Raw genomic sequence first — 15,000 nt, 5'->3', positions numbered from 1 at the left:
CAGGGATCATAAAGCACCTGCTGGTGATGATTTAACGTCCTGCAGGTCGGCGGCTAACGATCGGTTCTGTTTGTGGAAGCTGGGCATCACTCGAGTGTTGAACGCCGCTCACGGGAAGATGCACAGCCAGGGCAGCCACCAGTTCTACGGGCCGGCGCTCGAGTACTACGGCGTCCCTGCCGACGACTCTCCTGCCTTTAACTTGTCGCCTTACTTTCAGCCCTGCGCCGATTACATCCAGGAGGTTCTCAGTTCTCCAGCAGGTACAACCGTCTCAGCTCGGGGGAACTCTCTTAAAAAAGGTGCTTCGCAATAGAAGAACCCTGAAACTAAGAATATTTTTTTCATAGAGAAAATCGCAATGAAATTGAATAAATGCTGCTGTAGAAGTCACATCTTGGTTGTTTTTATACATTCATGTTACTTTTTTTTGCTTTAAATCAAATTTTGTCAAGTTGCGGTTCTTCTTTGAGTTTTTCAGGATGATTCTTTTAAATGAGTCTTTAACTGACGAGTCGCTTGTTTGGAATCATTTTGAATCAAACTGGAATGTTTTTGAGTTAATGACCGAATCTTTTTTTTTTTTTTTTTTGACATTTGAATCAAACCTGAATTGTTACGCTTCTTGTATTTCCACCAGTTATTTATGAACATAAAAAAATTATGTTACTTGAATAAACTAAAATCAACTTTAACCAAAATAAAATCTTGAGATATTATTTAATTTCAGCTAAATGTTGAGACAGCATTTTTAATTTTTAATTTGCTTTAACTTGTTACTAAAATTATTAATCGTAATAAAATTACTAAAAATAAATATATATTATATAAACAAATTCTGACTGGTTCATCTGTGGCATCGCTGCGAAGAACCTATTAAGCCCCTTTATTTTTAAGTGTACTTGAGCCCAAGTCAAACATATAGGCCTGTTCGCTAAATATCATGCTTAACTCGTTATGAGCGTGGTCTCAGGTTATTGTGCTGCGGGATGTGCATTTATTTATTTGTAGCGATATGAAAAAATACTGTATTCTGTTTATGGTTTGTGAACGTTGTGTGCAGAGCGTGTTCTGGTTCACTGTGCGGTCGGAGTAAGCCGCTCTGCGTCTCTGGTCCTGGCTTATCTCATGATACACCAGCATCTTTCTCTGCTGGACGCCATCACAACGGTCAAGCAGCACCGCTGGATCTTTCCAAACCGAGGCTTTCTCAAACAGCTGCGGGCTCTGGATGCGACTCTGAGGCGACCTGAACACCGCACATAAACACCAACAACATTCCTCAGGCTGTCTTCAGAGTACGACCGAAGCGCATGTCATGCAGAAATGCCAAAGAAGATTCATTTTGTCACATTTTGTTCTTAATAAAGCCCTTTTAGATTATTTTCCCACTATAAAGAACATTTTGTTCAGGGATGTTCTTTATTGAACACCAATAAAGGAGCTTTGAACAATTCACAACAGACACTTTATACTTTATATTTTATATTTCTTTTATACACTTCTTCTTTATAAATTCTTTATAATATATATATATTATATATATATATATATATATATATATATATATATATATATATATATATATATATATATTATTTTATTATTATTATTTTATTATTTTCTATATATTTCTTAGAAAGTTGTCTCCTATTCCTTTTAATTTTACCTTTTTCTAATTCTTATCTCTTATTTATAATGCCTGCACTTTTTCTTTTTTTTTTTTCTTTTTTTCTTTCTTAAATTTTTAGACGCTGGACGGTTGTAAAAAGCATTTCACTGCATGTCGTTACCATGTATGTATGTGTTTGTGACAAATAAAATTTGATTTTGAATTTGTTTTTAAGAAGTAAACACTCCTTAACTCTCAAATTACTTGACTGCTTTAGAATTAATTTACTTTATAATTAATTAACTACTTTATTGTATATATTATAAGATAATGTGTATTTTTACTATACTTTATATATAGTGCAAAATAAAAGGTTCCCAAAAGTTTTTATTTATTATTATCGTTAAAACTTTTTGTTTTATTTAGTTGGGTATTTTAATTTTGCTCACTGCCAGATTTGTTTATTTATTAATTTATTTATTTTGCCTTTGATAAAAAAATAATATTTATAAATAATAATAATAAATAAAGAATATTTCAAAACTTGACTATAAGTTATGTCACAAAACAAACAAGCATTTTCTTTGTTTTTTTATATTGGTATGTTGTTATAATTATAATATTTCATAATTTCACTTAATAATTGACTCTAAAAATGTGGTCATTCGGTCATATCATATTCACCTTAAATCATTAAAAACCCGTGTAAACTAAACTCATGTTGAGGTATTTTGTTATATTTCTTTGTTCATTCACTCATTTCTTAAAACGGCATTACCTTTATTTAATAATACATCTAAAAATAAATCACTTAATAATAATTCTCCCAAAAAAGAAAATCCCTATCATTACAAATATAACCAGTGAATTTTCTTCATATCATTTGTTTAGTTATATTGTGGATGTTTTGCTATATTTGATCACTTGCTGATTTATTCGTTCAGCTTTTTTTTACAGGCATTACCAAAATGTTTAGAATGATATTCATTCGATTTAAACATGTACTCACCCCCGTGTCGTTCCACGCATACGTGCTGTTATTTCATCTGTGAAAAACAAAAGGAGATTTGTTTTTGTACGCATGCAGTTTATAAAGTCTGTTAATCGAGCAGAGCTGCAAGACTCCCAGTGCATCGGTTTATGAATCTGAATCAGTGAAAACCACTTATCGGTCACATTTTGTATGCATTTTTGGAGTTTGACAGATGTTTTCGTGAAAAACTTAACAGAGCAGATCAGATTCGGTCTGTTTGCAGTGTGTCGGTGGAGTGTGTGTGTGTGTGTGTGTGTACATCATGTCTCCGTGAGTAAGACTATCTGAACTCTGAAGCCCTAAATCGGGTAACAGCTGTCGTGTGGGATCAGAGCGAGAGGCAGGCGTCCAGAGCCGATCATTAAAACACACTCTCTTCATCTATTTGGCGGGTAATTCAGGAAAGAAGCGATGGCCCGTAAATATAGCAGGAAAGAGTATCTGTCAGTCAAGGACCTGGAGAAAGTCTTGGACTCGTGTAAGTTAAACTTGCACCAAATCGACGAGGTCTGGCCAAACCTGTTCATCGGGAACGTGTGAGTACGAGCTGAAAAAGTGACGACTTATTCACAACACAGACGACTTAAAACTGCACAGCCACAACTCTGATTAAATCAGGCGGGAGTAATGGATGAAATGAATATTATAAATTGTTTAATTAGTTTCATTTGATGAATTGTTATATTATGAATAGGTTTTTTTCTTTTCGTGTAGTTTAACTTGAAGTACTTAACAAAACCAAAAAAAAAATCAGATATTTATTTGCTCATTCTTATTTACATGATGCTTTTGTTTGTTTATTCACATTTTATACTATTTCTATTTCTATATATATATATATAATTATATATATATATATATATATATATATATATATATATATATATATAATTACTCAATAATAATTCACCCAAAACCTAATCCCATTAAAAACTATAGACACATAAAAATTATAAAAATTACAAAAACTAAAACTTTGTTTGCCGTTTTTATTAGTTTATTGACAAATTTTTTAAAGACTAGCATTACCAATGATTTTATAATATTTCTATTTATTTCTAAATGTGTGTGTGTGTGTGTATATATATATATATATATATATATATATATATATATATATATATATATATATATATATATATATATATATATATATATATATATATATATGTGTGTAAAGTGTGTGTGGGGAAAAAATAAAATTACTCAATAATAATTCGACAAAAAAACTAAAACTATTATATTTATATATATATATATATATATATATATATATATATATATATATATATATATATATATAAATATAATAACTATAACTATATAGACACATAAAAACTAAAATGAACTACTAATTATTAAAACAAAAAAGAATAGACTGGAACTCTTCAGGCCAAATGTGATGTTGAAATGTGATCTAACCTTATCTTCTGTATTATTTTTGCCGTCAGAGGAATAGCACAGAACCGGAGCGCTCTGCAGAAGCTGGGCATCACTCACATCCTGAACGCCGCTCACTCCAAGAGAGGAAGCATCGGGGACCAGAACTACTACGGCGCTAGCTTTGTGTACTGCGGGATCCCCGCTGACGACTCCACGCACTTCGATCTGGATGTTTACTTCAAACCCGCAGCAGATTTCATTCACAGAGCTCTCAACAGTCCTGACGGTGAGGAATCACTGAATCAATGAACAAAAATAGTCTTGAGCTGAATTGCTTTCTAAAAAGGCTCCTGGATTAATCAGTGCAGAAAAAGAAAAATATATAATAAAAAAAAAAATAAAATAAAATAAAATATATATATATATATATATATATATATATATATATATATATATATTTTTTTTTTTAATACATACAGTAAAATAAACCTTTAGGTTCTACATTCAGGTCAAAAATTGTGTAACAGCAGAAAATCAAGCCTTTTCCTGCATTTTGTCAGTGTTGAAGTCCAGTTATACTGAACTAAAATGAGTTCTAAATGTTTTTATTATTAATATTTAGCAAATACTATTTTAAACATTTTCGTCTTGATTCCTGTAAATATATCACATATCTACACTTTGCACTTTACATGTGCGTGCACACTTTCAAAATTCTTTTATCAAGTGTTTTTTAAAAACATCTATATTATCTATTTATCAAAGATGCATGAAGTTAATGAAAAGTGTCGGTAAAAACATTCTATAGACATGACTTTCATAATTTTCTGAGGATCAAGTGACACTAAAGACTGGAGTAATGATGCTAAAAAACTCAACTTTGATCACGGAAATAAATGGCATGCTAACAGATATTCACATAGAAAACAGCTATTTTAAATGGTAATAATATTTGACCATTTTTACTGTATTTTTCATCAAATAAATGCAGCCTTGCTGAGCGGAAGCATCAAAACATCTTACCTGAGGCTGAAATCTTTTACTCACTGAAGGCTGTGCTGAAACAGCAGTGAGCTCAAGACCATTAAATGAAGCGCTGCAATGAATTGTGGGTGTTATTTTTACCAGCAAGGAACAGGCAAGAATGAGAGTCTTCTGTTAAAACCATAAAGTCCGCCTCTAACCAGATCTCCACCTTCCTCCTCAGGGAAGGTTCTGGTGCACTGCATCATGGGAATGAGCCGCTCGTCGTCGCTGGTGCTGGCGTACCTGATGCTTTATCACGACATGCCTCTGCACACGGCCATACGCCGAGTCATCCAGAAACGAGCCATCTATCCCAACAGGAACTTCCTGGCTCTGCTGCTGGACCTGGACCTGCAGAGGAAGAAGAAACACAGATGGTGTGTCCTGCTCTGAGCGGAGCACGCAACGATCTTAAAGCTGGAACAGAAAACGTTGACACGCTCGACACGCGATGCTCGCTGCGACGTGAAGCTGGAATTTTGGACCAATGAGATTCGGAGCTTATGCAAAAGAAAAGGTTATTTTCTTTCTTAGTTTACCATTAAATGATATTTTGCTGAATATGTCATCACCCTCAGGTCATCGAGGACGCATGCGTGCCGGTTTCTTCATCAAATCTGAAGGAATGCCTCTGAAGTGAATGGGTGCCGTCGGGAATGAAAGCCATCACAATAATCCGCAGCGCTCCAGTCCATCGGTTAGCATCTGGAGAGCAAAAAAAAAAAAAAATAAACAAATCCATCTTAAGATGTTTCTTTTACTAAAATATGAGTTCATGATCCACTTCCTCCAGTCAGAATCAGGAGAGAAACCCGCACAGATCAAGCAGCGTTTACAAAACAGCTCCAAACTCATACGTGGGTTTTTTTTACACACCATTTAAAATAATCGTAAAATAATAATTAATAGAGATCAAATTAAAAGACCGTTCAGATTGTTATTCTGACGGCACCCATTCACTGTCTGGGATGGCGTGAGGGTGAACACAATTTTTTCGTGTCATTTGAATAAAAAAAATGACATATACTTATCGCACACAAATACTGGTTGCAACGATCCTTTTTAAATAGATTGTTTTATGTTTATACGTAGTTAAAAATACAGATTATTGCCACCAGTGTTTGTGTGTTAAGCTGATCTCAGTCTCCTCTATGCTGCTGAGAGTCGAGGGAGATGCTTCTAGCATCCGCCGAAAGCACGAATGACGGCAATCGCTCACTGCAGAGATGTCTATTCAGGTAGTATTTCAGGGGGTTTTGGGTAAATGCTGTGAATTATGACCGAAAGGCTTGAACATGCACATCGGGTGCAAACACACCTATGCACTTTTAGAGGGTATCTACGGAACGGGAAAAGGTTTATAAATCCGTGCAAACAGGTACATCACGCAAGTTGACTTAATTAATGCCTCTGAGCCGTTTAGTAAAAATACACACATTCACAAACACAACACACTACCTCCATTAAATGCACAGCAGCCTCTGGACCATCACACACTGTTTACAACAGGACCAAAACACCACCGATCCACGTCACACACACACTGTGCCTTACCTCTGGTTACACAACTTTAAAAGTTTTAAATATTACGGAAATGTCACCGAGTCGTCTTATCAATGATTTTTGTGTTAAATATGCTTAACTGACTGCTTTTAAACTGCTTATAAACTCATACAATGACTAAATAAATGTGATTATTTTGATATTTTAGATGAACGATATTAAACCTATTTATGAATCATATTGTCCCTGTGTAGCACTTTGGTCAACTTCGGGTTGTTTTTAAATGCTTTTTAAATAAACTATTAAAAGAAAATAATGAATTCTATTATAATGAAAAAAAAAAAAACAAAGCAAATAAAGTTCATCTTGATTTCATGTTGACTTGATATTTTACTGTACATTTTATTTCTGTAGTTTAATACACAAGTGAGTTCATTTGCTTTAGTTGCTGGAAAGATGCTTTTCAGTTTATATGCATATGTATGTATATATATGTGTGTGTTTATATATTATATATATATACTATAAATAACTATACATATACTTATAAAGATACAATGTTAAATAAATGTTTCTTAAATGATTTTTATGATCATCAAGGCTGCATTTGTTTGATCTACACTAAACTATTATTGTGTCAAATATAAAATAATTTTCAATCTATATACTTCAAAATATCCTTTATTGCTGTGATCAAAGATCAACATTATCACTCCAGTCCTCAATGTCACAGGATCTATTTTGAATCAATGTTCATCCAAAAATGAAAGCAGCAATAATTCAGCGTATTAGAATGACTTCTGAAGGATTCAGATTGAGAAAATTCAGATTTGCATCACAGAAATAAATTATATTTTAAAGTATATTAATAGAAAAGTTATTTTTAATTGTAATAACATATCACAATATATATTTTTTTCTATATTTTTGAGAACGTTACACTTATATATACATATACATATACATATATATATATATATATATATAATTATTTTTTAAAATAAAAAGCAGCTGTCCAGCAAAGCAAATGAAGTCTCTTGTGTGAAGTGAAGTGTTGACTTTGAGAGCTGATGTATTTTTATCTGACGGCTGTAGGAATGAGCTTGTCTAATTTAAGACGCTGTTACTCGGACACAGAGCGTGTGGAAATGCTCAGAATGGTCTCTCCGTCTCTGTTTGTTGTAATCAGGGTGATGTTACAGAGGATCCTCTCACCGGATGATCTTATATGGTTTTTCTGCTGCTTGACGCTTCCAGATCAGGATCCTGAAGAACAATGTTTAGAGCCGCGTGAATCAGATAATATATATAAATAGATAAATCATCACTGTGTCTTCGACGGGCTCCAACAACACGTCACACACACACACACACACACACACACACACACACACACACACACACACACCAAGCTGTTCCTCGACACGCCGTGAGTCTGTTTGTGCTTGAAAACCTCATTTAGATTTATTCTGAATTGCATTACATTGTGGTATACTAATTAATGTTTGATTTGCGATGTAAATATGTTATTTGATCGCATGCACGCTCGAATGAGACGGCTATTAACTTTAATAATTATAACTTGATTATACAATGACACGAAGATGAACAGGATATTCATAAAGAGATAAAGTTAGTCACTGCTGGAACAGGAAAATAAGCTTCATGTTTTTAACCCTCTTTTGAATCGTTTGATGTTAAAGTTGTTTGTATCATGTTATTTGATTTGTTATTAAGGTGTGGCAAACCATATAATACCACAAAACAGAATTCATCTATCCATTAATTATTTTAGTATCAAGATACCATTACAGTTTTTATTAATATTTTGAAATTATTTTTATAGTTTGTTTTCATCTCAACTTTACATTTTTAAGCTAGTAATTTTGTTGTTTTATTTTTTTAATATAGTTTTACCTAATTTTTATAGCAATTTTACTTTTAGTAATATATATTTATTTATTTAATATATAATTTTTATATTTTTTTATTTAAGTTTTTTCTTTTCTTTTATTTGACATTTTTTATATAGTTTTAGGTTTGTTTGCGTTACCAACGACTTTGGTTTTGCACAAACAGTTTTCTTAAAAATGATCTAAACTCTTCTACAGTCCTGAAAACACATCAACTAGCAGTCTTAACATCAGTTAACAATTTTTAGCAATATTTGTATTTTATTTTTTTATAGTGGAATTCTTTTGGTATATTTCAACTAATTATTAAGCATAAAAACAACGCTGTAACCCTGATTTAAATGGTTGTTTTCCCCTAAAATTTTTTTATTTTATTGCAATATTTTTACATCATACATTTTCCCTAATTTCATTCAATGCAACAATTTTTCAGGCATATTTAGATCAATTTATAACATATTAAAAGACTAATTGCTTTCAACTCATGTACTAATAAGTTAATACTTTATTTATTTAAAAAACAATACAATTTAAAATGCTCCCTTATTCTTTTATATATTTTAATATGTACAAGTCAGAATAATCAAGAACTTACATTGTGTTACACTCAATGACAATGCAGTGTTATTCTGCAAAAACCTATTTAACCGTAAAAGTAGACACAAAAGTAGACTCCTAACATTTAATGTGCTTTCTAGGGACATATAATAACTTGCATAAATGACTTTTAATGCGGACATCTTAACGTCTTTGCAATTTTACATGTTAATTAATGAAAGCAATTAATATGACGCTTACAGTAACGTTAAGCTGGAATTTGGACCAACGAGATTTGATTCATGCGAACAAAAATGAAAACGTACCCTTGTGTTGGCTTTCTTTTTTCCCCATGGCACATAAAATAAGAGTCTTAGCTGGTGGTTTCCATAAACGGTCTACAGTGAACTCTGAAACGAAAAAAAAATTGTAGAATTAAATAGCATTCTGTCATAGAATACATGTGTTTTTGTATATTCAACATTGCCTTCTTTACACAAATCTAGCAGCAAGAGTCTGAACTGTCCTGGTGGGCCGGTATGCCCCGTAACGCCGGCCGTCTGATGGCCGACTACGAGATTCCTCCGGCCTCGGAGCTCCAGAGACTCCTGTGGGTCAAAGCCGGAACCAGCGGCCATCTGGACGAGGTCAGGCCTGGAATATACATCGGAGACATGTAAGATACTAGCCCTGAACACCGCAGAGCACATTTACAAGAAAATGCCACTTGGGGCTTTCTTCGAAATCTCACATTTTAATTCTTTGGAATATCAGTTAAATTTACGAGCAATATTTTTCAGTGTTTCACTATGAAAATGAATAAGATTCATCCCCTAGTTTAAAAAAATGCATGTTTTTAAGAATATATTGAATACCCAGTTTTTTTTATCTTTTTCTGAATGTGGATATTTTGGTATCATATTCACACATACTGCATTAAGACGAAATATAAACCTGCCTTTATTTTTCCATGATTTAATGAGAACTTTTTATGAGAAAGTGCAAAATACCTAAAAAAAATAATAATAAAAAAAAATTCTTCTCTTCGTCAAAAATGTGCACAATATTCACTGTTAAAATATATATTTTTAATAATATTTAATAGTATATAGTATTTTTTCTTAGTGTATTTTTCACAGTAAAAGTAATCACAATATTAAGTGTTGTTTTCTGAAAAAAACAACAAAAAAACGTACATTTAGTTTGTGATTAATTATCAAAGGGGTAAGAAAAATAATATTAACTTAAAAAGGAAAACATATTCTTGTTTTAAGTGATAATTTTTCTGAAAACAAGACTTTATATCTTACGCTTCTCAAATAAACATATCTCGATTTAATAATGTTTAGATATTTATATTGTAGGTGATGTTTATTATTTTTTGCCGTGTCTAATACAAATTTCAAAAGTTTTCAATACAAAGTTTTTTGTTAATTTACATGCCGTGCAAAGTTGGTATGCTTCCTATCTTGTAATAAATGTGTAAAAAAAAAAAAAAAGAGAGAGAGAGAGAAAAGAAACTATGAAGCGTGCATGTGTCGTGACTGCATCTCATTCAGGTACGCAGCGAAGGACAGGCACTTGCTCCAGTCTCTGAACATCACATTTGTGCTGAACGCAGCTCACGGGAAGTTCAACGTGAACACAGGAGCCAGTTACTACAGAGACACTAAAATCAGCTATCACGGCGTGGAGGCCTTCGACATGCCCTCCTTCGACCTGAGCCCCTTCTTCTACTCCGCTGCCAAGTTCATCAAGACTGCCACGAGCACCCCTGGAGGTGAGGAGAGCAAAAAACACACAAAAAAACATCCAGATCAACGTATTTACCATGAAGACATCAAATCGGTTTTTAAGACTCATTAATATTTCTTGCATCGTCATACTATTTTCATTCTGTATCATTTCATGATTAACTGTTGAGCTTTTGTATTTTGTATGTACAGTGCAGAGTTATTATTAATAACTAAAACTAAAAGCATAAATACATGAAAATGTCTTTTTTTTCAGCTTTTAAGGCAACGTTACTTGTTTTCATCGCTTAACCTGAAAAGTACTGAAATAACTAAAGTTGAAATTTAATTTTAAAAAGCCAAATAGACAAATGTTTAAATATACACACAATATAATTAGACTTTTTTACTGTTAATAAAAACTATAATAGCATCTCTGATATATATAGATAATATATATATATATATATATATAGAGAGAGAGAGAGAGAGAGAGAGAGAATAATATATATATATATATATATATATATATATATATATATATATATATATATACTATAATTTTAATTTTTAATTTAATTTTATTATTATTATAAAATAGGTTTATTTTTTTTTTTGTTTATGGGAATGTATATATATATATATATATATTTTTTTTTATATGGGAATATATACAGTATATATATATATACATATATACAATAATCTTATAATTTTAATTTAATTTTATTATTATTTTAAAATAGGTTTTGTTTTTTTTTGTTTATGGGAATTTGAGTGAGGAAAATGTCAAAATGCAAAATTATTTTCTTAATGCTAAATATAGCCATTTACTTTATTAAATATATTTAAATAATTCTAAAAATAAATGAATAATTCTGTTCTCTGTAGGAAATATGCTTTTGATAAAAACTGCAGACATTTTTCTTGTTTTTTCCTAGGTAAGGTGCTTGTGCACTGTGCGATGGGCCTGAGTCGCTCTTCGTCGCTGGTTTTAGCATATCTGATGATCCATGAGGGCATGACGCTGGTTGACGCCATTAAAGCCGTCGCACAGCACAGGAATATCTGCCCAAACTCTGGCTTTATGGAGCAGCTGAGAGAACTGGACAAAACATTGCACTGCCAGAGCGCTGGCTTCTAACAGCGGACCGATCGCAAACACAGCAGATACAGCAACTTATTCACAGGAATTCCCTGATAGAAATGCATGATTCAGAATCTGCCTTCCTACATGATTTGATACATGATTTCAGTTATCAATTAAAATGAGGTTGTTTTTTTTCTAATTTTGCATTGTCTGTTGTTGTCAAATATTCTGCTATTCCTGCTTAATGTTCAGCACAATAAGACTTAAAGTAAACAGAGGACATAAATAAATATATTGTTATGTTTTAGTTACTAAAATACACTTTATACATGAAAATATATATATGTACGGACATCAGGATCAAACCTCTTAAAATTAATTTAATTTAATAAAAATATTATTTTATTTACTATACATATATATATATATATATATATATATATATATATATATATATATATATATATATATATATCTAAATAAATATAGAAATATATTTCCATAAATATATATATATATATATATATATATATATATATATATATTTATATGTAATCATGACATCAAACTTCTTAGAGTTCAGAGAAATAATATTTTACCAAATAAAAAGTAGATTTGTAAATATATAATTTGACAAATGTTTATAAAACAATTTTAAAATGCAAGCCATCTCTACCTTGTATGAACTTCGATTCAAAGATCATCTCAGAGATCATCTCAGCTGTCTGCCTGAGTCTCTTCTATATTTACCAACACGCAGAGAGGCCAAAATAGAGACACGTATCACTTACTCCATCACAATCGCACGCAAACGCGGTTCCACGCGGACGACAGACCTGGCAGAAGAAACGGAAGAAGAGTTCAGAGAAACAACACGTGAGTTCAAGAACAGAAAAGGTCAAAATTGCGTTATGTTGTACATCCGGCTGTTTTATTTTGGAAGAGCAACCTAAATGAATTTCCGACCCATTAAAGAATGAGCACACAGGATGTTGGATACAAGACTCCGCCCATCTGTGACCTTTTGACCCTCCTGCTGAAGAACCGTCGACCCTCAGGGGCCTATAATGAAGTCTGGCCCGATATCTACATCAGTGATGTGTACGTATTACACCACCAGACTCCATACAACATTTCTAGTCATCTATAGAAGTGGTTCTTAAACGTTTTACAGTGGTGTTCCCACCTGGGCATTTAACATTCTTCAGAGTACTTCATTTAGACCGTAATCACACCTTTGCCATTAAGGGATTCATATTTTCAACCATAAACTGATTTACATGCATTTTTTTTTGTTTAGATAAAGTGCATGTACTCGGATGACAGGTGGTTGTATAGTCCACTCACCTGTCTAGCACGCAGGAAATCGTATCAGGAAATCTATCACAGACGCGCTGCTTGTGTGCATGCGGTCAGTAATTTGATGTCATTCGATCGCTCCAGTTTTCCTGTTTTTATGCTAGAAGCGGCATTTTGCTTATAAGAAATAAATGACTTGATTACTTAAGTCTGGGTAGAACTAAATGAATACCCCTGTTTGAGAACCACTGTTCATGTGTAATTAACACTTAACGTTTGACGAGACAAGACTTTGCTACGCACATGCGTCCTCACGCATCACATGACAGATCGAGTTTGACCGTAAGTGAGTGTAAATGAGATCTGAGAGCTGCTGCACAGATTTAACTCTTGAGCGCTTCTCTCAGTACGACAGCGAAAGACAAGACCCTTCTGAGACATCTAGGAATCGCTCACGTCATCAACGCTGCACACGGGCCCTCTCACATCGACACCGGAGCTGATTTCTACTCGGATACGAACATAGAGTATCACGGCGTGGAGGCACCAGACAGCAGAGACTTTCACATCACACCATTTTTCTACCCAACAGCCAGTTTCATTCATAAAGCTCTGTCACAGCAAAGTAAGACATTTTGTGACCTTTTATACCACACGTTTGAGAAAAAAGAAATGTACACTTTTTCAATCAACTTGCATGTACTTCTCATGCTTGATGTATACTGCTGTAAAGACATATTTGGTCTATACTTGTACTCAATCTTTGGACTGCTATGATTAAAAACTTAAAAATACAATTAAGTATTGTACTTGGCTTTTAGTTGTGCTTAGGTTAATAAAACTAAAAAAAAGACAAAACCTAAAAGTTTACTAAGAGTATACTTCAATGCTTACTTTCATAAACTTGAAAAGTCTTTAACTAGCAAACTATCAATACAAGTTCACTTGTAGTATAGTTGCAGTACATAGTTAAAGTTTACTACTGTTACACTGCTTAAAATATACATTTATTAACCAAAATGTAGGCCAACTTAGTCCCAGTTAGTACTGAAATAGTACTTGCAAGTATACTATTTCTACATTGATTTTAGTAATTGCTATATTAAGTATACTGAATAAAACTCAAAGCATACAGATTTTTTTGTAGGTGATGAGGAGCATGTTATTGTGTTTATGCATATAAAGTAAGAATTTACTTTTTGAATGCTTTCTGAATTCAGTGACATTCTTCATGAAATTTCACAAAAAAAAAACACTTAACAAAATGACTAAAAATGTAAAATATAAAATTTCTGGTATATATAAAACACACCCCCTACAGTGTTTCTTGTCGATTGAATATCGTGTTTTAATTGAATGCGTCTGATGTTCTAGACATCTATTCGATCGGTTTGAACAGGTTCAACCTGCATGCATGATGGTAGTTTTATTTTGTGTTTCAGCAAGAGGGAAGGTCCTGGTTCATTGTGCCAGAGGAGTGAGTCGTTCAGCGACACTAGTGCTGGCGTATCTAATGATATACGAAAAACTCACAGTCTCCGAAGCCATCGATGCGGTTTGCGTCCACCGGAACATTCTGCCCAACGCTGGATTCCTTCAACAGCTGCGTCAGCTGGACTCCAACCTCCACGTGCAAAGAAGAGATGCCATCTATTAGCATAATTCACCCGAAAATTATTTTTGTTTGCTGAAAATGTACTGTGTTCACCACCTCAAGACATCCAATATATAAATGAGTTTGTTTCTTAATTGCAACGTATTTGGATTCATTCATTTAATCCAGCAAATGGGTGCCGTCAGAATCCAAACATCCACTCCAAACTATCAATTAACAACCCATAGTCCATAACAACGCTTCTCAAAATAAAAGA

General features: G+C 32.9%; 4 protein-coding genes and 1 long non-coding RNA gene across 5 annotated transcripts in view; 4 read left to right on the top strand and 1 right to left on the bottom strand.

The window, feature by feature from the left end:
- LOC122333513 (dual specificity protein phosphatase 13-like) overlaps nt 1–1,511 on the top strand; it is a 2,377-nt gene extending 866 nt beyond the window's left edge. The window contains exons 2-3 of the mRNA XM_043231169.1: nt 46–263; nt 1,064–1,511. Coding sequence (XP_043087104.1) covers nt 46–263; nt 1,064–1,266 — 421 coding nt within the window. The 3' untranslated portion in view covers nt 1,267–1,511. The remainder of the gene's footprint in view (nt 1–45; nt 264–1,063) is intronic.
- On the bottom strand, nt 474–4,203 carry LOC122333515. Its single transcript, XR_006248637.1, has 3 exons — nt 4,068–4,203; nt 2,622–2,658; nt 474–1,249 (listed from the first exon to the last, which is right to left on the bottom strand). It is a non-coding gene; the product is annotated as an uncharacterized LOC122333515 (long non-coding RNA).
- Nucleotides 2,959–6,932, top strand: LOC122333512 (dual specificity protein phosphatase 13-like). Its single transcript, XM_043231168.1, has 3 exons — nt 2,959–3,181; nt 4,097–4,314; nt 5,236–6,932. The coding sequence occupies exons 1-3, from the start codon at nt 3,057–3,059 to the stop codon at nt 5,445–5,447; spliced, it is 555 nt and encodes a 184-aa protein (XP_043087103.1). The 5' UTR covers nt 2,959–3,056; the 3' UTR covers nt 5,448–6,932.
- Nucleotides 5,433–12,029, top strand: LOC122333510 (dual specificity phosphatase 29-like). The gene is made up of 4 exons (XM_043231166.1): nt 5,433–5,571; nt 9,514–9,683; nt 10,567–10,787; nt 11,682–12,029. The coding sequence occupies exons 1-4, from the start codon at nt 5,542–5,544 to the stop codon at nt 11,882–11,884; spliced, it is 624 nt and encodes a 207-aa protein (XP_043087101.1). The 5' UTR covers nt 5,433–5,541; the 3' UTR covers nt 11,885–12,029.
- A 417-nt stretch (nt 12,030–12,446) lies between these two features.
- The window catches only part of LOC122333511 (dual specificity phosphatase 29-like), a 3,067-nt gene continuing 513 nt past the window's right edge, over nt 12,447–15,000 (top strand). The window contains exons 1-4 of the mRNA XM_043231167.1: nt 12,447–12,706; nt 12,806–12,931; nt 13,537–13,754; nt 14,572–15,000. The exon at nt 14,572–15,000 is cut by the window's right edge and continues 513 nt beyond it. Of these exons, the coding sequence (XP_043087102.1) occupies nt 12,807–12,931; nt 13,537–13,754; nt 14,572–14,786 (558 nt within the window). The 5' untranslated portion in view covers nt 12,447–12,706; nt 12,806 and the 3' untranslated portion in view covers nt 14,787–15,000. The remainder of the gene's footprint in view (nt 12,707–12,805; nt 12,932–13,536; nt 13,755–14,571) is intronic.

Source organism: Puntigrus tetrazona, unplaced genomic scaffold, assembly GCF_018831695.1.
Source record: "Puntigrus tetrazona isolate hp1 unplaced genomic scaffold, ASM1883169v1 S000000283, whole genome shotgun sequence".
NCBI classification, from domain to species: domain Eukaryota; kingdom Metazoa; phylum Chordata; class Actinopteri; order Cypriniformes; family Cyprinidae; genus Puntigrus; species Puntigrus tetrazona.
The sequence above is the reverse complement of the archived record's forward strand: the minus strand, read 5'-3'. Positions and strand labels throughout refer to the sequence as shown.

Excerpts from the sequence above, each read along its gene's own strand:
- LOC122333510 (XM_043231166.1), top strand. The coding sequence starts at position 5,542 with ATGAGATTCGGAGCTTATGCAAAAGAAAAG. Across the intron at positions 5,572-9,513 it reads GAGCTTATGCAAAAGAAAAG|CAGCAAGAGTCTGAACTGTC; the intron begins GTTATTTTCTTT and ends ACACAAATCTAG. Across the intron at positions 9,684-10,566 it reads GGAATATACATCGGAGACAT|GTACGCAGCGAAGGACAGGC; the intron begins GTAAGATACTAG and ends CATCTCATTCAG.
- LOC122333512 (XM_043231168.1), top strand. The coding sequence starts at position 3,057 with ATGGCCCGTAAATATAGCAGGAAAGAGTATCTGTCAGTCAAGGACCTG. Across the intron at positions 3,182-4,096 it reads AACCTGTTCATCGGGAACGT|AGGAATAGCACAGAACCGGA; the intron begins GTGAGTACGAGC and ends TTTTGCCGTCAG. Across the intron at positions 4,315-5,235 it reads AGCTCTCAACAGTCCTGACG|GGAAGGTTCTGGTGCACTGC; the intron begins GTGAGGAATCAC and ends CTTCCTCCTCAG.